This window comes from Chiloscyllium plagiosum, unplaced genomic scaffold, assembly GCF_037043375.1.
Source record: "Chiloscyllium plagiosum isolate Xiang-an unplaced genomic scaffold, Cpla_swu_hap1 HiC_scaffold_22, whole genome shotgun sequence".
Taxonomy (NCBI): domain Eukaryota; kingdom Metazoa; phylum Chordata; class Chondrichthyes; order Orectolobiformes; family Hemiscylliidae; genus Chiloscyllium; species Chiloscyllium plagiosum.
The window spans coordinates 43,122,973-43,150,882 of NW_028270160.1; the positions used below are offsets into that span (position 1 = coordinate 43,122,973).

The 27,910-nt window shown below is 41.2% G+C and overlaps 2 protein-coding genes across 5 annotated transcripts in view; one reads left to right on the forward strand and one right to left on the reverse strand.

Annotated features, from left to right (window-relative positions):
- kndc1 (kinase non-catalytic C-lobe domain containing 1) overlaps positions 1–27,910 on the forward strand; it is a 354,394-nt gene that overhangs the window by 256,906 nt on the left and 69,578 nt on the right. Inside the window, exon 30 of one of the 4 annotated variants that reach the window (XM_043712540.2) lies at positions 20,006–20,475. The exons of the other annotated variants lie outside the window; for them this stretch is intronic. Within the exon in view, the coding sequence (XP_043568475.2) occupies positions 20,006–20,039 (34 nt within the window). The 3' untranslated portion in view covers positions 20,040–20,475. Of the gene's footprint in view, positions 1–20,005; positions 20,476–27,910 lie in introns of those variants that run through there. 4 annotated transcript variants of the gene reach the window in all.
- Positions 8,420–18,217, reverse strand: LOC122561110 (homeobox protein vex1-like). Its single transcript, XM_043712549.2, has 5 exons — positions 17,951–18,217; positions 14,797–14,882; positions 14,385–14,669; positions 13,698–13,888; positions 8,420–9,456 (listed from the first exon to the last, which is right to left on the reverse strand). Exons 2-5 carry the CDS (start codon positions 14,813–14,815, stop codon positions 9,166–9,168), a joined length of 786 nt encoding a protein of 261 aa, XP_043568484.1. The 5' UTR covers positions 14,816–14,882; positions 17,951–18,217; the 3' UTR covers positions 8,420–9,165.

Sequence of the window (27,910 nt, forward strand, 5' to 3'; positions counted from 1 at the left end):
TGTAGGGTTATAGCAACCCAGAACAGGATGTTATGCTGGTTTTTAGAATAGAATTAGGTTTTAGTTGAAGGAAAATAATTTTAAGATACAGTATACATTTCAATATGTCAGACACACTGGTTACTTTCAAATCCCACCCTTGAGTAATGAAAGAATGAACTTGCATTCATACAATTTCTTTCTTGACCTCAAAATATAAAGAAAAGGTGGGGCTGATTAAGTACTAAAAATTGTTTTATGGATGCAAAGGCCAGCCTTACAGTATTACATCAGTATCTCATGTCTTTCTTACAAGTGAGGATGTTGCCAATGCCACAGTAATAAAGGAGGGTGTGGAGATCTTGGTTAGGAAATTTCACTTAATCCGAATGAACTGTGTCCATAGTTGCTGAGCAGAATAAAGATTGAAAATAAAGATTGTCTACAATCATCCACTCCTCCTTGGAGTACCAGGACTGGAGGAACACAAATGTTATACCGTTCAAAAAGGAGGGATAAACTCAAGAACAAGAAGATCAGTCAACCAAATTCTGTGGCAGATTAACACTTAATCCAGAGCAAAATTAATTTTCACTTGCAAAAATGTCAGTAAAGAAATGAATGGCAACAGCATTGGGTTAAGGCACATTATGTTTGATGAGCTTGTTTATGTTACTTGATGAAACATGAAGCATGTTGGTCAGGATTGAGATTCAGGTTGTGTATATAAACTTTCCAAAGCATTGATATAGCATAACACAAGAGATTTGTTTGTAAAATTGTAGTCCGTGAGGTTCAGGGACAGTAGCAATGCACATGCAAAATTGGATAAGGGATAGAAAGCAGAATGTTATGGTTGGCGATTAATTTTCAGACTGAGAGAAGAGTGCAGTTGTGTCCCTCAGAGGTCACTGTTGGAATCACTATAAGTTTTGACCTATATTCATGACTTTGATTTGAAAACACACAGCATTATATGTTAGAAATGTACTAAACAGTGAGGAGAATGGTAACAGATTTCAGGAGCAAATATGCAGGTGGGTGAGTTGAATAAGATGTATGACAAGATGTCATTTAATACAGAGAAATTTGCACTGAGGTGAGACAATGTAAATGCTGCAATTTTGAAGTGATTGCAGAAGAGAGGGATCTTAGAGTCACAAGTCTTGTGTAAGCATTTGAATCATATAGAATCCTTGACGTTATAGACAGAAGGATAGAATGCACGTGTTGTGCTAAACATTTGTAAAATATTCAGAGATGAAAGAATCTCTGGGAAACTGTGGTTAGTTCTGAATAATATGTACTTCAGAAAAGCTGTCATAGCCTTGGAGATTGCTGGCATGTGGGATTTAAATTACATGATAAATAATTAGACAAACTTATGTTGTCCTCATTAGAACAGACCAAGTTAAATTTTTAATAGGTGTCCGAAATCTTTAATGGTTTTGATAAAGTAGGGAAGGCAGATAGCCTCAGGGCATGGTTAGGAACATGGGACTGGGATACCATAGCAATTACAGAAACATAGCTCAGGGATGGGCAGGACTGGCAGCTTAATGTTCCAGGATACAAATGCTACAGGAAGGATAGAAAGGGAGGCAAGAGAGGAGGGGGAGTGACATATTTGATAAGGGATAGCATTATAGCTGTGCTGAGGGAGGATATTCCCAGAAATACATCCAGGGAGGTTAATTGGGTGGAACTGAGGAATAAGAAAAGGATGATACCCTTATTGGGATTGTATTTTAGACACCCTAATAGGCAGAGGGAAATTGAGAAAAACAAATTTGTAAGGAGATCTCAGCTATCTGTAAGAATAATAGGGTAGTTATGGTAGGGGATTTTAACTTTCCAAACATAGACTGTGACTGCTGAAGTGTTAATGGTTTAGAGGGAGAGGAATTTGTTAAGTGTGTACAAGACAATTTTCTGATTCAGTATGTGAATGTACCTACTAGAGAAGATGCAAAACTTGACCTACTCTTGGGAAATAAGGCAGGGCAGGGAACTGAGGTGTCAGTGGGGGAGCACTTTGGGGCCAGCGACCATATTTCTATTAGATTTAAAATAATGATGGAAAATAATAGATCAGATCTAAAAGTTGAAGTTCTAAATCGGAGAAAGGCCAATTTGACAGTATTAAGCAAGAACTTTCAAAAGCTGAATGGGGGCAGATGTTCGCAGGTAAAGGGACAGCTGAAAAATGGGAAGCCTTCAGAAATGAGATAACGAGAATCCAGAGAAAATATATTCTGTTAGGGTTAAGGGAAAGGCTAGTTGGTATAGGTAATGTTGGATGACTAAAGAAATTGAAGGTTTGGTTAAGAAAAAGAAGGAAGCATATGTAAGGTATAGACAGGATAGATCGAGTGAATCCTTAGAAGAGTATAAAGGAAGCAGGAGTATAATTAAGAGGGAAATCAGGAGGGCAAAAAGGGGACATGAGATAGTTTTGGAAAATACAATTAAGGAGAATCCAAAGGGTTTTTACAAATACATTAAGGACAAAAGGGTAACTAGGGAGAGAATAGGCTCCTCAAAGATCAGCAAGGCGGCCTTTGTGTGGAGCCACAGAAAATGGGGGAGATACAAAATGAGTATTTTGCATCAGTATTTCCTGTGGAAAAGGATATGGAAGATATAGACTTTAGGGAAATAGATGGTGACATCTTGCAAAATGTCCAGATTACAGAGGAGTAAGTGCTGGATGTCTTGAAATGGGTAAAGGTGGATAAATCCCCAGGACCTGATCAGGTGTACCCTAGAATTCTGTGGGAAGCGAGAGAAGTGATTGCTGGGCCTCTTGCTGAGATATTTGTACCATTGATAGTCACAGGTGAGGTGCCAGAAGACTGGAGGTTGGCTAATGTGGTGCCACTGTTTAAGAAGGGTAGTAAGGACAAGCCAGGGAACTATAGACCGGTGAGCCTGACCTCGGTGGTGGGCAAGTTGTTGTAGGGAATCCTGAGGGACAGGATGTACATGTATTTGGAAAGGCAAGGACTGATTAGGGATAGTCCGCATGGCTTTGTACATGGGAAATCATGTCTCACAAACTTAATTGAGTTTTTTGAAGAAGTAACAAAGAGGATTGAAGAGGGCAGAGTGGTAAATGTGATTTATATGGACTTCAGTAAGGTGTTCGACAAGGTTCCCCATGGGATACTGTTTGGCAAGGTTAGATCTCGTGGAATACAGGGGGAACTAGCCATTTGGATACAGAACTGGCTCAAAAGTAGAATACAGAGGGTGATGGTGGAGTGTTGTTTTTCAAACTGGAGGCCTGTGCCCAGTGGAGTGCCACAAGGATCGGTGCTGGGTCCACTACCTTTTGTCATTTACATAAATGATTTGGATGCAAGCATAAAAGGTACAGTTAGTAAGTTTGCAGACGACACCAAAATTGGAGGTGTAGTGGACAGCGAAGAGGGTTACCTCAGATTACAACAGGATCGTGATCAGATCGGCCAATGTGCTGAGAGGTGTCAGATGGAGTTTAATTCAGATAAATGCGAGGTGCTGCATTTTGGAAAAGCAAATCGTAGCAGGACTTATACACTTAATGGTAAGGTCCTAGGGAGTGTTGTTAAACAAAGAGACCTTGGTGGGCAGGTTCATAGCTCCTTGAAAGTGGAGTTGCAGGTAGATAGGATAGTGAAGAAGGCGTTTGGTATGCTTTCCTTAATTGGTCAGAGTATTGAGTAAAGGAGTTGGGAGGTCATGTTGCGGCTGTACAGGACATTGGTTAGGCCACTGTTGGAATATTGTGTGCAATTCTGGTCTCCTTCCTATTGGAAAGATGTTGTGAAACTTGAAAGGGCTCAGAAAAATTTTACAAGCATGTTGCCAGGGTTGGAGAATTTGAGCTATAGGGAGAAGCTGAACAGGCTGGGGCTGTTTACCTTGGAGCATCAGAGGCTGAGGGTTGACTTTATAGAGGTTTACAAAATTATGAGGGACATGGATAGGGTAACTAGGCAAAGTCTTTTCCCTGGGGTCGGGAGTCCAGAACTAGAGGGCATAGGTTTAGGTTGAGAGGGGAAAGATATAAAAGAGACCTAAGGGGCAACTTTTTCACACAGAGAGTGGTACGTGTATGGAATGAGCTGCCAGAGGATGTGGTGGAGGCTGGTACAATTGCAACATTTAAGAGGCATTTGGATGGGTATACGAATAGGAAGAGTTTGGAGAGATATGGGCCAGGTGCTGGCAGGTGGGACTAGATTGGGTTGGGATATCTGGTTGGTATGGATGGGTTGGACCGAAGGGGCTGTTTCCATGCTGTACATCTCTATAATTCTATAAATAACTAATGAGAAACATTCTAGTAATAGAAGGGCTAATCGGACAAACGTTTGGCAAAAGGCACCTGAGGTAATGAGAGGAAAGTAATGTTTATACTACATAATATGAAGGAAACTGTCTGAAAGTGTGTTGGAAATATTTTCAATTAGAACTTTAAAAGATAATTGGGATAAATATTTAAAAAGAAACAAAAAGCAGGAGAGTGGGACTAATTGAGTAGCTAATATTAGTTCAGCAGACCAAATGTCCTCTTTTTGTGCTGTTTTACTCAATGGTTTTCTGTCTTGCATTCAATTAAGTACTTTTTGACATGTTGACTCTGTGATAGTGTAGTACTGTGATATAAAATCTATCTATACCAATGCAACACAATTCCCAATGTTCATGGCCATACATGTCAACGTCATTTAGATGCAAGGTTGTACTGCCTGAGTCATCCATCTTCCCATTGAAAAAAAGTGTTGAAGTGCAGCACATGAAAACAAAATCACCATTTTCACACTATCTATTTGGCAGCTTGATCACACATTTATGGGGAAAGGGTGAAAGTGAGCAAGATTCAATTCTAACAGATAAGTTAGCTGGATATATGCTATGGAAAAATAAATAGGCTGTGGCAGAGATTTGCATTGACTTCAGTGAAACATAGGAGAAAGTGAGGACTGCAGATGCTGGAGATCAGAGTCAAGAGTGTGGTGCTGGAAAAGGACAACAGGTCAGGCAGCATCCGGGGAGCAAGAGAATTGACGTTTCAGGCATAAGCCTCATTTCCTGATGAAGGGCTTATACCTGAAACGTTGATTCTCCTACTCCTCAGACCACGCCTGACCTCCTGGATTTTCCAGCATCACACTCTTGTGCAGTGAAATATGCTTAGTATTGAACAGCCAAAGCCATGATGGATTTAGGATTAGAATTAGAATTAGAATTAGAATTCTTACAGTTCGGAAACAGGCCCTTCAGCCCAGCAAGTCCACACTGACCCTCCGAAGAGTAACCCATCCAGACCTATTCTATATTTTACCCCGACTAATGCACCTAACCTACACATCCCTGAACACTGTGAGCAATTTAGCATGGCCAATTCACCTAACCTGCACATCTTTGGATTGTGGGAGGAAATTGAGCACCTGGAGGAAACCCATGCAGACACAGGGAGAATGTGCAAACTCTACACAATCACCCAAGGCTGGAATCAAACCAGGGTCCCTGGTGCTGTGAGGCAGCAGTGCTAACCACTGAGCCACCAGCCACACAAGTCTTGGGAACACATTGAAAAAGATGCTCAGTGGAGCTTTAGGCAAATTGCATTATGGACATGACGCAATAGGCTGGATTCTTGGTACAGGCACATGATAGGGACAGGGTCAGGAGAACAGGAGGTGACTTCGTAAAAGGAGGGCAAATTAGAACTATGTAATTGTCAACAGAAAAGGAGCACATGATTGATGAAATATATATATATATTTATTATAAAGACATAGTTTTGTGTTGTTCAAATTTAAGACCTGCATAATAAGATCATAAATATAGTTCAATGATGGTGGTGAACAATCCTTAGCCTGATTGGAATAAGAGAGTGTGGGGTCTGCTGTCAGTCATAACCAAACACTTAACATAGATCTAAACGTCAAACATTTTCTTTCAAAAACAGGACTTTTCTAAAATGCTGGCTTCTTGTCAAATGTTTCCCCTTGTAAGAGAAACTAGAACTAGGAACAGTTTAAAAAATAATGGCATTTCTTCTCATGTAGAGATGAAAATATTTTTTCTCTCAGCTAATTGTTGGTTTGTGAAATTCTCTTACCTAGGGAGTACTGGAAGAAGAGTCGTTGAATATTTTTAAAGCTAAGTATTAGATTTTTGATTGAGGGGCAAAAGAGAAGAATGTGGTGTTGAGGCCTCGATCAGAACAACCATGATGTTATCAAATGGTCTCAGACTGAGGGTTCCAAATGGTCAACTGTGCTCCTGATGCACATGTCTGTACGTATATAGATCATAAACTGTTCAGTGTCAAGACTCATTTTAGGGTGAGTAAACATAAAGCACAATGCATTTCTGAAAACAAAGAAACCTGTATTTATACATATAACCATATTAGTACATACTAAAATAACACTCACCCACTTTTACTGGGAAAAGGTTTCTCTTTATGTTACTGTCATTTTGATGTTTATTTTTCATCTTAATTAAATTAGAAAAAATGTAGTTTTTATTAATTACTTACATAGTTGTATTAATTGTTCTAAGTATTTTGTGCCAGAACTATTTAAGGCACTGAATGATGCTGTTTAGTCCATTGGATCCATGTTGGCTCATCATGAACCGATCCAGACAGTCCCTTTCCTCTACTCTATCATCATGGGCCTAGAAGTTTATTTACTGTTACTGCTATCCAATTTCCTTTTGAAACCATTAATTATTTCCTGTTTCACTACCCTCATGGGCAGTCATTACCACTGACTGCATAAAAAATTCTTCACATTCCCAAAACATCACTTGCCTAAGATTTTAAATCTGCATTTCCATCTCCTTAATTTCTCAGTTAATGGGAAGAATTTTTCTTTATCCATCTTATCTCAGCCTACCATAGCATCAGGGACCACATTTTAAAAAGGGCATTAGTCACCATTTGAACAAATTTACTTTTGTTAGAATCAATAATCTATTACGTTTTTAAAATTTGATTTGCATAGTACCTAAACTGGGTTACTGCCTCATTATCACTAACAACCTTATTTCAATTAATTTTCAAATAGCGGCCACATCATTTTGAAAAGCATGTCTATAACCTATGTGAAGTAATTATATTATTAGTGTGAACGCAATTTACATTAGAGCTCATTGCACAATGCTTTCTTTACATGTTTTTCCTTTACCATTACTAGTTTTATTATAAATTAAGTTCAATACTGAAATATGAAAGCATGATGTATAAACTGATGTAAATAACAATTCTAGTGAAATGAAACTACGCACTTTTTTTTATTCAAAGTTTGTGAGAAGATTTGTAGCTCGGGTGCTCGTTGCTGTGGTTCTGTTCGCCGAGCTGGAAGTTTTTGTTGCAAACGTTTTGTCCCCTGTCTAGGTGACATCCTCAGTGCTTGGGAGCCTCCTGTGAAGCGCTTCTGTGGTGTTTCCTCTGGCATTTATAGTGGCCTGTCCCTGCCGCTTCCGGTTGTCAGTTTCAGCTGTCCGCTGTAGTGGCCGGTATATTGGGTCCAGGTCGATGTGTTTGTTGATGGAGTTTGTGGATGAGTGCCATGCTTCTGTACCAAGAACACCAAATGGAGAATTCACCACAAAGGTACACAGGAAAGCCACACACACAGACCAAGTCCTGAACTATGAAAGCAACCATCCCAATACACACAAACGAAGTTGCATCAAGACACTATTCAAAAGGGCCACAACACACTGCAGCACACCAGAACTGCAAAAAGAGGAAGAGGAACACCTACACAAGGTATTCGCCAAAAACGGATATCCTCGCAATTTCATCAACAGATGCCTAAGGGAAAGACAACGGAACGAGGACATGCCGCAACCCAAAGGACTAGCCACACTACCATACATCAAGAACATCTCTAAACTGACAGCCAGACTACTGCGACCACTAGGACTTATAACAGCACACAAACCAACAGCCACCCTCAGACAACAACTCACCAGAACGAAGGACCCGATACCCAACATGAGCAAAACTAATATAGTGTACAAAATCCCATGCAAGGACTGCACAAAACATTATATAGGACAAACAGGAAGACAGCTAACGATCCGCATCCATGAACATCAACTAGCCACAAAATGCCACGACCAGCTATCCTTAGTAGCCACACACGCTGACGACAAGCAACATGAATTTGACTGGGACAACACTACCATTATAGGGCAAGCCAAACAAAGAACAGCCAGGGAATTCCTAGAAGCATGGCACTCATCCACAAACTCCATCAACAAACACATCGACCTGGACCCAATATACCGGCCACTACAGCGGACAGCTGAAACTGATAACCGGAAGCGGCAGAGACAGGCCACTATAAATGCCGGAGGAAACACCACAGAAGCGCTTCACAGGAGGCTCCCAAGCACTGAGGATGTCACCTAGACAGGGAACGAAACGTTTGCAACAAAAACTTCCAGCTCGGCGAACAGAACCACAGCACTTTTTTTTATTTTTAGGCTGAGTCACAAATCTCAGGAGAGGTAGTATTATAAGTTTGCAAGAAAAAGAAATGAATGAATAGAGTTACTGTTCCTTGCTACTGTCTAATGACCATTCAGAAAAGCAGATCCACCCACAATATGCAGGAGCATTTGTCATTTAAAGACCTTATCTGTTTCTACAAATTTGTATCTCAGTTTGGAGTTAGGTCTAGAGAATTCTGGAGACAAAATCCAAAGGAAGTAGTTCTGGAGTCACAAGCTGGTTGAAGCAAACCACAGTAATAATTATAAATATTTTGTCCTGTGTATATAATATTCTAAGCTGGAAACTCTATCTTTCAGAAACAGTTAGTCTACCATATAACTTCCAATGTATTCTTGTGATCACTCCTTTGAAAACTTCCGTATTATCTATCAAATGATTCAACAAGTTTCAATAAAAAGGAATGTATATTACAAGAACGCAAATCAATGCTTTACTGTCAGCACAACCTGATTTAGGCTTGATTGTTCAGGACTGATTACTGATGAAAGATTTTCAAGACTTCATGATTTAGTGTGTACAACTGCAATAATGTCCCACAAACGATTGCAAAAATAGATGTAAAAAATAAATATACTATAATATGTTGCCTGATGAAAGATCATCTATAGTTATTATTTTTGATATGCATCTTATGTTGCCATAAATTTATTTCTTTATTAGATACGCAGATATGGGTGGAATCGACAAGGAGTAGCTTTTGCACTGTTCTGCTGTAAGTTTGGCCGATGGTCAAGAGAACATAAAGGGGTAGAAGTCTGTGTGTGGTGAGGTCCAAATTCAGTGAAATGAGCAACAATGCTGGAATCTGTCATGGGATACAAACTTTGAATAGAGACATAGGGATTGGAGAAATACTGAAGAAACAATCTGGACTTAAATGCCTCAGCCCGAGCATCTTGAAGCTGCTGTTTGAGTTTCATTCGACGATTTTGAAACCAGGTTTTGACCTGAAAAAGAATATGAAACAGCATCACCACAAATAATTGAACCAAATGGTTTCAAGCTATCTTAAGTACCTGGATAAATTTTCCTTCCTGCACACCCTTATGCTTTTTCTACTTGGATATGCCTTTTGTACTCAGCATACAGACTCTGACATCAAAAACTGCAAAATATCATTGGCCATGAAAAATGTCCTTATTCTGTAACATTAGAATATTACCACCCTGCTAGCAAACACAATTCCCTTTTTTCTTTAATCATGCAAATCATCCTTGCCAGAAATTCTTAGATCATATGGAATGGTGGCTCACTATCACCTTTTCAAGTACAATTAGGTGTGGTCACAAATGCTGACCTTGCCATTCCATGAATAAATCAAAGAAAACCAATCTACTCCAATTGATTCACAGGGCTATGACTCCATGGTTTCCAACTTGTCCCACCAACTCACTCAAATTGTCCCTCTTTGCTGTGTGAGTTTTGACAGTAAATATTGCCATGTTGTTCAATATTTAGGAAGCATGCAACAAAGTCTGCTCCTACTTTACACAAAGTTAACACTGATGAACATTTTCTAGCAAAGGTCGCTGAACAATTCCAAACTGAATTATTTCTGCCTCTATTGCCCAGAGATTCTGATTGTTTCCCTGCTGAAACTTGTTACCGCAATATACACTGAGAGGAGTAGAACCCTGTCTTATGATAAACATTAGCAAGATCTCCAATGGAATTTCACATTGTGAGCTAGATGACATGCTGCCTTAATAACTGGAAGTTACCTTATATTAGATATAATGTAGTAAAACAGTCCAAGCTGCTTCACAAGTGTATTGTCAAACAAAATTGGGCATCAAGCCATTTAGCACAGATTATTAAAAGCTTAGTCAAAAAAAAAAGGAATTTACACTCTATTAACAGCAGAGAGATAAACAACTGGAGACTTTTAGAGTGGGAATTTTAGATCTTATGGCACAGAAGGACAATGGCAGAGCCACCAATATTGGAATGATGAAAACTGAAGATGTGCAAGAATTAGAATGTTCCAATGTCATTGATACTGAGATTAGAAATAGTGAAACCAGTGGGTGAGTAGGGTGGGGTGTGGAGAGGTCTGGGGGACATTATGAGGATGGATTTGAAAACAAGGTTGAAAATTTTAAAACTGGGGTATTAGTAGGCTGGGAGCCATTGTAGTTCAACAAGAAAAAGGAAACTTTGTGCTAGTTAGGATTAGGCAGTAGAGTGTTGGATAAGCTCAGGTTTGTGGAATTTGCCAATTGGGAGGCTGGCCAGGAAATCATTGAGATAGTCCATACCAAAGATAATTAAGTATTAGAGAAGTATTTCAGCACTGAATGTCCTGGGGCAGAGTTGAAAATAGGGTAAATGAATGGACATGGACAAATTAGCTTGATGCTTTATGGGATAGATGCTTGAAGTTCAGTTCAGGGTCAAATAGAATGCCAACCCATGTAGTTTTAATATATTTGGAGATCATTAATTTATGACAATTAAATAATTCAAATGAATTTTTTACTACAGATTATTGTGGAAGTGTTAGTATCTCATAAACATGTCTGTTTATATGTAATAACTGGAGGAATTCTCTGACTCTATGAGCTGGAAACATTTGCAAATAGTGTATATTGTGAATGTAGCCATAAAACATTGTACCCATTTAGACTGTACCTTTATAATTGGAAATTTAATTTGAAAATACGGTGAAGCATGTTTGAATTTGACATTCCATATGTAACAATGCAGGCAGAAGGTTGGAAAATCTTTGAAATGTCAGTATGACAGAAAGATTCTGCCCTATAGAGGCTCTGGCATGGTGGTAACAGAGTCTGCGAACATTGGAGGGCTGTTTTCTAAGTAGTATTTTCAGATACAGCACTGCAACATTTTCATAGACTGGATATTGAGCCAAAAGATAAAACAAAAGCTTTACTTGCCCCATTAACTCTCCAATAGGGTTTACAGTCTCTGACTAGATGCAGTAACATTTGAGGTGGTTTCAACATGACTGTTTACCATCTCATACAATCAACAGACCATCACATGATCACAACTAGACCCTCCCAAATTGGTGACTCAACTGTCACAGTCTTGGCTTCCAAGGGCTTTTCAATGTGAACCAATTTTGACTTTTGAAAATCTGGCCACACGATGCAGCAGTTATGGGAATAATGAAATTCTTATATTTGGGAGGACTGAGGAGTGGATTCTGCAATCAGTTATGATGACGGACATTAGGCTTTAACAGATATATATTGGAAGTCTGTAAGAATTTGTCAATTCTGGCTAAATCAAAAACTATTCTTGGGGCAGCTGACACCAAGGCACACAGTGGGGAAAGACCATCAAAGTGACTTTCTGCCAAAGTACAGTGGGGGTCCATTCAGTTATCAGACACTCCCACTGCCCCAAATGTACGTAAATATAATCTTGTATAAGTACAAAATGCTTGTTTGTTCCCAATATGTAAAAACTATCCAGAGTCGAACTGCTCTAGTGATTATGTATGCATGTAAAGAATTTTATGAATAAAGTATTATATTTTTGAAATCAAGAAAAGCCACCAAGGTGCAGTGTGGAAAGGCCACCATTAGATTAGATTACATCACATTACAGTGTGGAAACAGGCCCTTCAGCCCAACAAGTCCACACCGACCCGCCGAAGCGCAACCCACCCATACCCCTACATTTATCCCTTCATCTAACACTATGGGCAATTTAGCATGGCCAATTCACCTGACCTGCACATCTTTGGACTGTGGGAGGAAACCGGATCACCCGGAGAAGACCCACGCAGACACGGGGAGAACGCGCAAACTCCACACAGTCAGTCGCCTGAGGCGGGAATTGAACCTGGATCTCTGGCACTGTGAGGCAGCAGTGCTAACCAGTGTGCCACCGTGCCGTATTTCTGTATAAGTATAACAGTTCAGTTCTCAGGCACTCTCTTTATCTCAAAATGAATATAAGTAGTTTCGTGCATGAATGGAAATGCCTTTGTTTTGTAACTGTGGAGATGATCTGAGGGATATCAGATTTCACTGTTTTTTTTTCTCTCTGTAAAGACTATATAGAACCATTTTAGGACCTTTTATATCATAGAATCATTGAACCCCTATAGTGTGGAAGCAGGCCATTCAGCCCATCAAGTCCACACTGACCCTCTGAAAAGTATTCCTCACCACCACCATCCCCAATCCCTGCAAACCTTTATTCCCCATGGCTAATCCACCCAACCTATACATTCCTTGAAACTATGGGCCAATTTGCCATGGCCAATTCACCTAACCTGCACACATTTGGACTGTGGGAGAAAACCAGAATACCTGGAGGAAAGACATGGGGAAAATGTGCAAATTCAACGCCAATACAGTTGCCCAAAAATGGAATCGAGCCTGGGTCCCTGGCACTATGAGGCAGCAGTGCAAACTATTGAGCCATAATACTGCCCCAAATTATGCACATAATGTTTATGAATAAAGTGTATTTTTGCAGTTTAAAAAAAAGCAACTGGTTTTATCTCATTCCCATTGTGCTACTAAAGTTTTTGACATTTTTTAAAAATTCCTGTTACTGATCTATTGATAGGATATGGGCTGTTTTAGTGTGAAAAAGACCAAACGAACTGAATTAGTAAAAGCGAGATACTATATATGCTGGAAATATGATCTGAAACTGAAAATGATGGAAATGCTCAGCAGGTTTGTGGAGAGAAATAATTACTTTGAATCAATCTATTTGAATATGACATACTAATAGATGGGACTTGAATATGGGTTGCCTGGACCACGTAAAGAGAAATAGAGTGGATGATTTAGATTGGTAATGACCTTTCAACAGAAGTCTATTCTGTCATTTGTCAATGGCATAAAGAACAAGGAACTTGCTGTGTGTGGGTAAGTGTAAGTGGTTGGAAAATGCTTCCCTATTATTGTATGGAAATATTTTGAGAGTTCTCACATGCTCAATACTTTCATTGAGATATTTGACAGCAGAGTGAAATATGTGTTTGTTCCCTGGGTAGCTGGACAAGCATTCCCAGCCTTGGCCAAGTTAGCTGGCAGCATAAGATGATTTTTTTTTCCCCCAGGGTTGATGATAAGACGCCAAAGACAGAAGCTGGCGATGAATAATCTTCCCGTTCATTGAGGTCGCCATTTTTAGAGGGGTGCATATGAAAGGGGCATGGTTTGTTGCTGGGCCGAATTAGAGAAGGGGAAATTCTCACCTGTGTCTCGGATAGATGAAGCTCTCCAGCTAGGTTCCGCCTCTGCTCGGATCCCGGGTATTGCTGACACTGGAAACTCAACTCGAGAACGCGCAGTTGTTCCCCGGTGAAGACAGTGCGAAGCCTCCGGCGATCAGCCCATCCCTCGGTTCTGGAGTCCCTGTCCAGGGAGGCACTAACTCCGCAGCTCACTGTATAGAGAAGGCAAACATGCAGCTCACTGAAGGTTGGTGCAAACCAATTGCTAGGCCTTCTCCAGTAAAATGCAAAACGTCAACCCTCTGCTGTAACGTGCTCCAGTCTTTGAAATGAGCTGGTTCCGATTTCAGCCCCATAATTCAGGCGACCTCATACGTTTAGCTTTTCTGAACGAAGCAATTGTATAAAGCTTCACACACGGGGGAAACGCGAAACAAAGTTGGATAAAGACAGAAAAATAACTAGGATGGAAACAAATACGTTTGAGTGAACTTCAGCCCTGATGAAGAGCTAGGTTCGAAACATTAGCTTGCTTTATCTCCATGGATGCTGACTGACCTGCTGGGATCTCCAGCCTGGTCTGTTTCAATACAGATTCCAGCAACTGTAGTAATTTGAGACTAAAAAAAGTTTAAGGCCGGGAAAGGAGATTTAAGTTGGAGCTATAGTTCATTAAGGAGTTGCTTGTTATTCATTATCATTACTTACCGGGGGATTCCAAAGCTCCCTGTGGAGTTTTGCCCCATTGCTTCTTGCTTCTTACTGAGCTTTCTCTCTCTTTCTTGGGAATCCTTCTGTCTTTGCTGTGCGCTGTGTCGGCTCTGCATAGCTCACCGTCCTCTGTCTCTTGCTGAACAGTGAGCGCTTGCTTGCTGCCGGCAGATTGTCTGTCCAGGTTCTGGTTCAGGCTGACATGTTGCCCAGGCCCATCCAGTCTTTGACTGCTCTGAGCCAGCCACTCCACAGAGTAGGGGATCTCCAGCATCCTCAGCCCTGAGCACAGCAGAGAGCGGCGGCGGTGTCACAAACAGCGAGTATTTATGGGACTTTGTGTTACACTAATGAGTAAATTCGCCTCTACATCAAAGCAAGGATTCCAATAAACAAGAGCTTGACTCACCAGCAGACCCTTGCAACATCCGACAGAAGAACCATGAATACACGACGTGATAAATTGAGGATATCGAGATGTGGCGCCAAGTTCAACTAGAAATAAAATGACATTATCAATATACCGATAAGTGTTGGTGATGAATTAACTCAAGGTAAATACTGCAAATCCAACCACTAAGGCCAAGACAGATATGATTATCTGACAGCACTAATTACAACCCGGTTACAGCAATGGGCTGGGGTTGGGATAAGAGATCCTGGATTCAAACGGGGGCAGTAATTGCGAAATCGGATCAATCTATTTATTCTTTGTCACAGATTTCTATTTGTTGGCTTGGTTCGAAAGGGGCATCTGCAATGCCAGCCCCAGAAACATGAGGGCACTGAGTGAGACCATTCGGTCCATTCTTCCAAGGTTGGAAGCGGCTATCTCAGGACCAGAAGATTTCATTAAAAAACATTTAGAACATTCCAGTAAAAACTTTGCATTTGACTGGCACCGCTTCATGCGAGTGCTACCTTTATGATACTTAATATCGAAACCATTAAAGGGGACAGCGGGTTATAAAGTCTTGCTTCGCCTTGTTGTATTAGTAAACATTTATATACGTGGCCTAATTTGTTTCTGTTTTAAATTGTGGAGACAGACTCTCTTGGCAAGAGGGTTTTGCCTGAAACGTCGATTCTCCTGACCTGCTGTGCCACTCCAGCGCCATACTCTCGACTGGCAAGATTTAATCACGCCTGGAATGGAAGGATAGATCTTTGCTGTCATTTACTGAGATCTGATTTTGATGAACAAATGCCTGTCCTTTACAGACGAAGCGGGATAATACTGTCTGCGTTCTCGTTGTGGGGATATCGCAATTTAAATGATAATTGGAATTGAATAAGTGATTGTTCTTCCCCGAATCAGCTATGAACACAATGCAATTCGTGTACTTGGCGCCAGCTCTTGATTTAAACGTGTCGGGAAAGATCACAGTTTTATAATTTTTTACGGATAGATTTGTCAGAAGCAGGATCAGATTGGCAACCAGCAACCTCACACAGTCGCTGAATTGTTAAGGAGGCCATTCGTCCAGAGTGTTGACTCTGGGGCTGGGAGTGATCATCTCACCCAGCGCCACCCCCTTCTTGTCCCTGTAACCATGCACATTCGTCCTTTTTATACAACAATCCAACATATTCCTTTTGAAACTCAGGATGTCCCTGCCTCCACCACACTCAGTAAGTGCATTCCACTCTGTAACCACTCCCTGCTTGAAAATGTTTTCCCTAATGTCACTGGTTATTCCTCTATCAATTACTTTAAGGCGGTGCTGACTGGTTCGCATCCTGACATGCATTGTGGGTGTAGTTTTGCCCTGTCTGGTCAGATGAGTTCTACATTTATCTTATTACCTCTCATTGAGAAGAAAGCTCTTTCCATGCATTTCATACAAGTGTTATGGCACTAAAAGAGATATCTAAAAATCCATTAAAGAGGCAGATTATAAACTGTGTTTCAAACCAGAAGATTGAGGTTTAGGGAAAGAACTTCAGAGTTCAGAAAAAGCCTGGTCATGAATAGTGGGCCATAGGATGGCCTGGGGCCACAGAGAACTGGGACGGGACAAAATTGCAGAGAAGGGGAGGGAAGGGGCCTGGAGAAGATTTAAAGAAACATTACGTTTTTAAAAAATTGAGGATCGAAAAGGTGGTCAAAGGAAACACCTTCTCAACATCGCACGTGTGGTGTGATGAATTTTAAGCATGAAATAGTAATGTATTGTCCGTCGTATTTTGACAAAAAAAGTGAAAAGGCACCTTACCACAGTGCTGTATTAGTAACAGGAATCATATTTTAAAAAGTAAGACAAAGGCCATCTTTGTTAAAAGTCGAGCAGGAGACAGGAACCACATTCCCTACCGCTGCAGAAAACCACCCAATCCCGGGCCACGCCGTGGAAGCCATATTAGTTAAATCCTCAGGACATCTGCTCCATTTTAAATTATGACATGTGATCTTTGACTACATTTATTATATAATTCCAAAGATACTTCTTTCAGAAGGGTAGCACCCCTTATCACCCGGGCCTTTTAACAACTTGCTCTGCCAGCTGCCAGCTTGTACAGACACCTTTAAACCTCCGTTTCTGCATTCATTTCGTTTGTCTGCCTCTCATTTCTGAATTCATTTTGACATGGAACAAGTGAATTTATCGTGACTAAATAAATAAATGACTGATTGAAGACGGGGGTGGGGAAGAGATATTTTTTCTGCTCGAGGGTAGGGAATCTGTGGAATTCTTTGCCACAGAGAGCGGTACCTCATGAAGGCTGAGAGAGGCAGGCTTTAAATCAGTGAAGGAGTCAAGGCTATGGGGAAAAAGCAGGAAAGTGACGTGGAAGGCCATTAAATTCGTTATGATTTCATTGAGTGGTAGAGCAGACTGGATGGGCCGAATGGACCTACGTTTGCCCCACTGTTTTATAGCTTGCTGTAAATTACCTCACAATGCTCCTTATTAAGCATCATCCGCCATATGTATGTCAATTTCGCAGTCTGTTTAAATCATTCCCAGGGTTATTTCACTGCTTGTTTCTGATAACTACCTTTCCAGGTCTTCTGTCAATTAGAAATATCGTAATTGAGCCCTGACTTATATCCAGATCATTAATAGCAGAACAGTACTTCCAATTATGTTCCTTCGACAACATTATTGCGTGATTCCCTCTAATCTGAAAAAAACTGTGCTGCTCCCTTTAATCTCCTAATTCCTTACATGGTGCTTTGTCATACACCTTTTGAAGGTTCATATTCATTTCAACCGCACTGATCTCATAACCCACTCCATTATTCATCAAAGCTTTCGATTCAGTTAGCCAAAGACCATGTACCTTTAACAGATCCGAGCTGACTTTCATTCATTAATCCATACATTTCAATTGCCAATTACTTCCCCCCACATGACTACATCAAAAAGGTTCCCCTTTACGGATGTTAGGCTGACAGGCCTGTACTTGTCAGCTTTATCCTCGTATCCTTTCTAAAACTTTTTTTTCTACCAAACACAATCCTCACAAAGCAGCAGTTTTCTAACGATCTGACACGATTATGTCTCATTTCATGACCTCGCTTCTGCAAACACTTTTGTTGGCGATAAACTTGTACTTACTTGGTACTGTTGAATTAAGAGCTCACTGTCTCACAGCGGGGCCTGTGTCATGGTTGATTATACATAGAGCCTACTGACTTTTATTGCTTTTGAATTTAACAAGTGCGCTTTCAGGAAGGGCAGAGGTGACCCTTACTTCCATTTCGAGACCACTGGTATTAAAGAGCATCAGATTCACAATGAAGTGGGATGTCAGATATTTCCAAATGGTGTGTTCTTAAATGGGATGGAATTAATGTTCGACATTTTACAGAATATAATGCGCTTTCTTATTTTATAACTGGCTGCAATTGCAAATACTGAGCTGAAAATGTATTGCTGGAAAAGCGCAGCAGGTCAGGTAGCATCCAAGGAACAGGAGAATTGACGTTTCGGGCATAAGACCTTCTTCAGGAATGAGGAAAGTGTGTCCAGCAGGCTAAGATAAAAGGTAGGGAGGAGGGACTTGGGGGAGGGGCGTTGGAATTGCGATAGGTGGAAGGAGGTCAAGGTGAGAGTGATAGGCTGGAGTGGGGTGGGGGCGGAGAGGTCAAGAAGAAGATTGCAGGTTAGGAAGGCGGTGCTGAGTTCGAGGGATTTGACTGAGACAAGGTAGGGGGAGGGGAAATGAGTAAACTGGAGAAATCTGAGTTCATCCCTTGTGGTTGGAGGGTTCCCAGGCAGAAGATGAGGCGCTCTTCCTCCAACTGTCGTGTTGCTATGGTCTGGCGATGGAGGAATCCAAGGACCTGCATGTCCTTGGTGGAGTGGGAGGGGGAGTTTTTGAACCGTACAACCCAGATGGCCTCCTTCTTCAAGGACCGCAATTTCCTGCCAGACGTGGTCGACGATGCCCTCCACCGCATCTCTTCCACTTCCCACTGCTCCGCCCTTGAGCCCTGCCCCTCCAACCGCCACCAGGACAGAACCCCACTGGTCCTCACCTACCACCCCACCAACCTCCATGTACAACGTATCATCCGCCGTCATTTCCGCCACCTCCAAACAGACCCCACCACCAGGGATATATTTCCCTCCCCTCCCCTATCAGCGTTCCGAAAAGACCACTCCCTCTGTGACTCCTTCGTCAGGTCCACACCCCCCACCAACCCAACCTCCACTCCCGGCACCTGCCCCTGCAACCGCAAGAAATGCAAAACTTGCGCCCACACCTCCCCCCTTACTTCCCTCCAAGGCCAAAAGGAACACTTCCATATCCATCACAAATTCACCTGCACCTCCACACACATCATCTATTGCATCCGCTGCACCCGATGTGGCCTCCTCTATATTGGGGAGATAGGCTGCCTACTTGCGGAATGTTTCAGAGGACACCTCTGGGACACCCGGACCAACCAACCCAACCACCCCGTAGCCCAACACTTTAACTCCCCCTCCCACTCCACCAAGGACATGCAGGTCCTTGGACTCCTCCATCGCCAGACCATGGCAACACGACGGTTGGAGGAAGAGCGCCTCATCTTCTGCCTGGGAACCCTCCAACCACAAGGGATGAACTCAGATTTCTCCAGTTTCCTCATTTCCCCGCCCCCCACCTTGTCTCAGTCAAATCCCTCGAACTCAGCACCGCCTTCCTAACCTGCAATCTTCTTCTTGACCTCTCCGCCCCCACCCCACTCCGGCCTATCACCCTCACCTTGACCTCCCTCCACCTATCGCAATTCCAACGCCCCTCCCCCAAGTCCCTCCTCCCTACCTTTTATCTTAGCCTGCTGGACATACTTTCCTCATTCCTGAAGAAGGGCTTATGCCCGAAACGTCGATTCTCCTGTTCCTTGGACGCTGCCTGACCTGCTGCGCTTTTCCAGCAACTGATCTCCAGCATCTGCAGTCCTCACTTTCTCCTGCAATTACAAATATAAGACATTTGCTACAGGTCTGGGTGAAAATCAAAGGACAACTTTCCTGTATGCGTCAGATTTAGCGTGTAAAACCGCAGGAGGTCTAAACATACACAAATGGACGTCAAATCAGAAAATATGCGAATTATGGCTAACTTTAAAATTATGGATAACTTTGATGTACAGTATCATGCTGAATTTCTATCCCCATTAGGACTGGCATGTTCGTCAGCTACCAATCGTTTTAAAACTCCGACTGAAGTCAAACAGCTCTTAACTGGAGCCAAGCCGATTTTGAATTGTTACAAAATCAGATGTTGGGGGAAAACAATCGTGAAATTTGAAGAAGGTTAAACGCAGGAATTCTGATCAAGACCAAACACATCACATTCCTTTCTGAAGAAGAGTAACTGAACTGGAAAGTCTGCTTTCCCTCCAACGATGCTGCCAGACCTGCTGAATTTCTCCAATACTTTTTGTTGTTGTTATATTCCTATTTGATCGGCGCTCGGTCCTGTGTCTCAGTGTGGGTATTGATATTGTCCTGCATGGCCATTCTGGACTTGTTTTAAAGTATCAAATATTGTCGATGTCTCAAAGTGATGCTTCATTGTTGTGTTTGCACAGAATTAAGGACATGTCCAAGTTCTGTTTCCACTCCATTAGTCGTTTCATTAAAGTCTATTTAAATAGTTTGGCTATTGCGTGGTTCCCATTAACTGACCACTCAGCAGCTAAAATCTTGAGGCGCAACTATGCTTTTTTTTTGGAGTGGTGTAGGAGCTGATCATTTCCTCCAGCTAAGAAAGCCTCTCTATCTGTGAGTAGGGTACACACCGATATGGTTCTGTTCAGAGTTTGGAGAAACCCGTAACATCGTTAACATTAAATAAATTTAGTGAGCACAGTGGGTCTAAATGTTATTACAGTTTTGATGGTTTGGTATTTCTGGCCCACCTGTAATCTCAGGTTGTATGGCCTTACTCAGGACTGCGAATAAACTTCAATGCTGTTCCATTTGCTTCTGACTTCCAGCATCTGCTATCTCTAGAAGACACGCATTCTACCTGTTGGGACTACCTTATAAATTCAGGATCTCCTTGTTTCAATTTTCTGAATCAATAGATAAAATGAATGAGGTGCTCACGTTACTAATAGTTATTTCTAAAATGCCATTTTCTTTCCGAAGACCCAATTTTAGATTTTTTTCCCCGTAAATGCTTGAAAGCCCTCTTGTGGTGCAGTTGTAGTGTCTCTGCCCTTGGACCGCAAGGCCCAGGTTTTAGCCCCATCTGCTCCAGCGGTCGGAACAGGTCGATATAGACTAATTTAAAATAAAAATCTTGCGGTGCAAACCATTTACTTTGTTGGATCTAGAGATTGGTTCTGATCTAGTCACGCGTACCACTTATGATTTGGTTGTATCCATTAGTTCACATAGTCGTCCATAATCTTAGCCACGGCGGGGAACCGCGAGCTGGGAAGCTCTCACTATAGGTGCAAACCTCAGCCTGACCCTAAAGACGAGGGTAATGGGGATCAAGCTGGAAAGTGCAGATGAAAGAAGCTGCAATCTCAATGGGCCGAATAGGCCACGAGTGTTCCTGCTTCTTATCAGCGTAACCCCGCAAACAACTGTCAACACTCGACTGCAGTTTCTGTCGCCTGCAATTCCTATCGGTACCACTAGTGCTACATGAACCAAGTTACCCAATCACTGGTATACGCGGGGTCACTGCAGCTGTCTTATTTCTGTCTCACTTGAGTCCTCTCAGCCCGAAGTAAAAGATGTTATAAGTTCAGTTTGCTTAATGGGAAAGGGATATTAATATAAAGTGTGGAAGATTACCAGAGTTTAAGAATAGGAAGCTGGTGTTGGAACAAAAACAGAAATTACTGGAGGAATTCAGCAGGGCTGGCAGCATCTGTGCAGAGAAAGCAGAGATCGCGTTTGAGATCCAATGTTTGGTCAGAACCGACCTGAAACTTTAATTCTTTGTCTCCACAGATGCTGCCAAAACTGCTGATTCCTGTTTTTGTTCCTTTTCTTAAACTCTGATCATCTTCCACACTTTATATTAATATTCCTTTCCCATTAAGCAAACTGAACTTATATTTTACTTGGGGCTGAGAGGACTCACGTGGCACAGAAATAAAACAGTTACAGCCACCCCGAGTATGTCAGTGATTGGGTACTTGGTTCATTCAGCAATTCCAGCAGTTCCTGTTTTTACTTCAAATTTCGAACATCACATTTCCTTGTTTTATTTTCAAGTTGTTTTGGGAATGTGCTCTGGGCGTCACCAATGGAAAACATTGGAATGGAGTGAAAACTGTTTTGTTTAATCTGGAAGGTCAAAGGCACGGGGGACCGGGAGGGTGGGGAACGTTCAAAAACGTTGCTTCTCCTGGTTATGGAGAAAATCAGCCAGGATTCTTGCTCCTGAAGGTTCAGGTATCTCTTCAGGAAAAGTGAGGCGAATGCAACTACGAATTAATACAACTGCACATCTGAACGAAATAAAGTGCTGAGGTCACTCTATTCCAAAGTATGAGAACACATTTCCAAATCAACCTTAAAATGAAACAAAGTGCTGCGGATGTTAGGAATGTGTGAACAGTTTGTAGGGAATAGGTCACACACTCTACATGTCATACCTTTACCGACACGGTGGTTCAGTGGTTAGCACTGCTGCTTCACAGCGCTAGGGACCCAAATGTTTCCAGCCTCGGGCCACTGTCTGTGTGGAGTTTGCACATTCTCCGTGTGTCCTCCGGCTGCTCTAGTTTGCTCCCACAGTCCAAAAGATTTGTAGGTCAGGTGAATTGGATATGCTAAATGTTCAGGGATGTGTAGGTTAGGTGCGTTAGTTAGGGTAGTGGGTCTGGGTGGGTTACTCTTCGGAGGGCCAAATGGCCAGTTTCCACACTGTAGGGATTCTATGATTTCCAGGAACCCACTGAACTGTAGTGTGTTACCAAGTGTTCAAAGATGCACCAGAAACGGTGGGGGAGGGGGGAGTAGGAGTTGCGTGGAGTGTAGCATTTCATCTGTGTGCCGCTGTGACCAAATCCTAATTTGTTTCAAATAAATCCACGGGAATATATCCCCCCCCCCCCCCCCCCCGCGCTCCGGCGAGGATAGACTCAATTTGAACTGTGAAGCCCCCCTCAGTCAAATAGTAGTACATTCACTTGTTTTACTTTCCATTTAATGTAGTGCTGTGGGCACCTGAAAAACTCTGCTGGCAATAACTCCTGAGAAAGAAATAGTTTAGTTTTCTAAAGCGGACAACCTGGAAGAACCACCATCTGTCTATTCTTTTTTTTCTTCTTGACTTAAGGAATGTAGTACGTTTACTTTTGAGGTTGACAACCAACTTCTTTGGAAGACCTTTTTGCTGGGAGCTGGCGGGCCTCAAACACTCCGTCTAAAGCCTAGGCACAACTTACCGACGAGTTACTGACCATGGACGGCGAGTGCAATCAATGCATTCTCTTAAAACGATCGGACAATATCGTGGGTTAACGATATGGAACGTTTCAAACCAAAATAAAGTAAATTTAAAGACTTGATCTTTGATTGTTCATTATTTAAAATGTGAGTAACGCACGCACTGGGCTATCTCCTTCTCACTGCCCAAAATATTTACTTTTCTCATTGAATTTTATAAATGGCGAGGTCATCTGGGAGCTAGGCGAAAGTGAGGACTGCAGATGTTGGAGATTAGACACACACATACGGAGCTGTTGGCAATTCAGTTCAAAAGTCGTGCCATTGCATTAGCTACAGAGGCGCTTTTAGAATGTAGTCCCAACGCTAATTTACAGTCTCTTTTCTCCTTCCCATAGATTTTGATGGGATTATTTTCGTATTTTTTGTCACTATTACATGAAATTTAATGTGCTTGTTTGAGCTTGAGTAGTGATAAAACAGTCATCAGTTGCTTGGCTTTTGTATTAATCATCCCCAGGCATGTTTTCCAGTTAAACGTTTACAATCTATGAATGTTGGAAGCATTTGGACCCCATGTCCATACATAGAGTATACAAGTCGTGTCCAGAAATAGGGTGTGTGTATTTGACCTCCGAATTCCGAGATTTGACTGACAGATTGAATGGTTTTTGACAAAGACTGAAATTTTATTTTATATTTGGTGAAGTCTTTGACATAACTCTGCTGTAAAATATGCTATTTCTGAAAATATGTAATTGGCTTCATCAGAACTGTAGTTGAACAAATTAGTCCACCCATGACTTACGATTTGCACCCGACATGGAAAACTAGTTTGAAATACAGATGACACTCAGGCACTGAAATTGAATATTGACGACTTTATTTCAGCAACGAATAGAAATATAAAGGTGCCGGCAGTTTGATTTTCTCTTAAAGTACTGTATTGAAAAAGAGAGACATTCGGAGATTTTGCCAGCCACTGTGACAGGCGATTGGCGACGACCTAAAATGACGCAGGTTTCTTCATCAATGGTTAGCAGGCAGAAGACGCAGCCTCCATCGCCCCATTTTCCCATGCCCTATGCCTCTTTAGACCAAATTCTCAAAGAGGTATGTGCATAGGAAAAAGGAACAACGAGTACAGACGAAGTCCCAGAAGATGCTGTGCAGTCCTGCAATAAATCCATTCATAAGGCTTTGTTAAAATGGGACACGCGGCATTATTCAACTGAATAGCCCTACACGATCATTCAACAGTGACCATTTCAAGTTGCTATATTTAGTCTCGGTAGCAAATCGAAGTTTTTCTCAAATGCAAATTTATCCTTGCAAGTGCATAAAAATAGAAGGTCTGTGATGACGCAAACCTGCACTACACACAAAAAAAGGTTTGAGGCTCTGTGAAAATTTTCTTAAATGCCTTGAAATATCTTAACTCTTGCTATCGTAAAGTTTCACCTAACCACATCTGTCCTTAAGACTAACATAAAAAAACTTATTGATGAAAGAAAATGCATTAACAGACAGCTGTATACATTTACATTGATATTATTCTGTTCGTAATTATGCCTAATCAATTTCCACCGCAAAAGTACTACTTACCCCTCTTGCAGACAGAATACTGAGAAGCTGTCTCTCATCCACATTTATCCCATTTGAAAGACCTTGACGGCTTATTTAACAACACAGTGTAACTGTTTTCGAATATGAAAAAAATCAGCTGCAGACTCCGGCCAAGGTCTCTGCTGCACCTGCAAGATTTTTTAGTACAAAGCCCTCGTTCAAACGGAATAGCATGTATTTAACAAGCGGTCATGGAAGAGTTATGATATGTATAATTGGGAAAAAAAGTTAGTGGAAAAATGTACATTGTTAACATGTGTCCGATATTCGAAGAAATTGCTCTTATTATCATCTGTTGATACATCCTATGCGTCAGTGCATTCAAAATGATGATATAATGGAGAACTCGTAGTTCCAAGGAGTTTACAGTAAGTTTCCGTCTTATCTCATTGCCTCCCTTCCAACAGATAGGACAGGGCGCAGGCATCAAGGACAGAGTACAAGGATTTTTACTGCTGTTCAAGCAAATATCACGGGCATCAAAGAGAAGAAAACTTAACTATGTCCTTCAGCTGTTGTATCCACTGATTGAATCTTTTAAATATATTAATATAGTGCTGTCAATATTAAAGTTATGCAGTGCCAACTTGTTGCAATTAGTCTAATTTAATAAGTCTATGTGAAACATGAAAAGCGTGAAACTGTTCTGATGTTTCTCCTAAACATCCTTTCATATTTGGTCTAGAATGGGAAATCAGTATTTTAAACTTTTAATTTATAAATGTTAGGTGTCCAAGCGGTTTTAATATATGGTAAAATAACCTAATAAGTATTTACCCAGGCCAGGTTTTTTTGAATATGAAGGTCCAATATCTTCTGACATAATCATTGCTCCATGGGAAATGATCATCTTACAAAATCCTTTCCAAATGATTGTTTACCATTTGTGACCCTGAACAATGAAGATGAACAGACTATTTGGCCTGCAGTAGAAAATATGGATGAACCACATCCTTCTCTTTAAATTTCCACATTTGTATATTTTCTAGTAAGCAGCACTAAATAATGTTAAAAATCACACAACACCAGGTTATAGTCCAGCAGGTTTATTTGGAAGTACTAGCTTTCAAAGTGCTGCTTCTTCAGGCAAATATCTGATGAAGGAGCAGTGCTTTGAAAGCTAGTGCTTCCAAATAAACCTGTTGGACTATAACCTGGTGTTGTGTGATTTTTAACTTTGTCCACCAGTTAACTTTGACCCCAGTCCAACACCGGCATCTCCAAATCAGCACTGGATAATGATCATCAAGTGAGACTTGGCTGAATTTTCACCAATGAGTTATAATGTCCCAATACCATTTTGGCTAAGATTGGTGAGCTAAGCACAGGAACTGAATTTAGGTCTTCATGATTCAGTCAATGTCTTTCACTCACACCAAAAATCCTGTAGAAGTTGTGTTTGTTGTTTTTGATGCAAAATAATTCTGAGTATTTTGGACAACAGAACATCCAGCACACATGGTTAAATGGCTTTCCCTATGCTGTATCATTCTAATGGCTCAGTGGTTAGCACTGCTGCCTCACAGCACCAGGGTCCCAGGTTCGATTTCAGCCTTGGGCAACTGTCTGTGTGGAGTTTGCACATTCTCCCCGTGTCTGTGTGGGTTTCCTCTGGGTGCTCCAGTTTCCTCCCACAGTCCAAAAATGTGCAGGTTAGATTAATTGGCCATGCTAAATTGCCCATAGTGTTAGGTGCATTAGTCAGGGGTAAATGTAGGGGAATGGGTCTGGGTGGGTTACTCTTCGGAGGGTTGGTGTGGACTTGTTGGGCCAAAGGGCCAGTTTCCACACTGTAGGGAATCTAATCAAAAAATCTGATGATTCTGTCTGTCCCATGTTTAAAATTATCTTGATTTTACTGTTTATATATTGTTTCTTCATATGAATATGTTTTAACAATAAATGTTTACCCACCTCAACATCTCAAATGACAATTAGGATGAATTAATTATCAGGATTCATATCCAACTGTTATCATTAAATTGTCAGTGTGTGCTTCAGGAGGTCTCAGCAGATTGTAGCACTAATGCTGAATTGATGAGTAATGAAAGAACACAAGTACACAGTTTAACTCAGCTAATTGACAGCCAAATGCTAGAAAAATGTATAAAGGCCTTTTTTTACTGATAATTGAAACTTAAGGATAGTCCAAAGGACATCCTGGAAGTTTGAAAGTTGACATTGACCATCACTGTACTGAACCATTGCTAAGTAGAAAGCTCCAATTTGATCTCTGGCCTGGGAAAATTGGCAAAGAATAATTATTTATCTTCTAATATATATGTGAAACAAAGGAGAAAACAAGTGCAGCTTCTCATTTTGATCTGAGTTTAGTAATCCTTGAGGAAGAAGTGTACTTTAAGGTTTTGGGTTCAATTTCCTTTTCCCTCTTATATATAAGATCACAAAATATGATGGCACTCATAATTTAGACAAGTTACCAGAGAGTTCCCAGCATTCCAATATGTTACAGAATCTTTGAGAAAAATAGGGATGGGGATGGAAATGGTTTTGATTTTAAATTAAAATTGGCTTCGTGTTTTTTTCCATTATTTTGATGGGATACCTGATCACGTTTTTCTACCTCAAGTTGAACTCTCAGTATAGGTTTGCTTGGCTGTTATATAGCACATTTGGACTTCCTTAATGTCAAAGTGTTTTGTCGTGATGCAAAAGTTGCAGTGTGCAAATAAGACAAAATTACACATCTTCATGATGACCAAATCGTACAAGAACAACCATGCTTTCCTGACATTGGACAAATGAAATCATCGAGTCTCCATCTGAATTGGATCTTGTTGGCAATGGGTATTTAAATATATTGCTCATGGAATTCTGTGGGGATGCAGCTGTTAGGAAGACTGCAAATTTCCTGTAGGAGAAATGTGGATTACCACAAGGATCAATTCTAGGGCCTCAAATGCATATTATTTGGCTTCATGACTTGGAGGAGATGGCAGAATGTAATGTATCCAAATTGTTGACAATACAAAAGTAAGTGGTGCAGATATAACAAACCTGCAAGAGGTAGTTTGAATG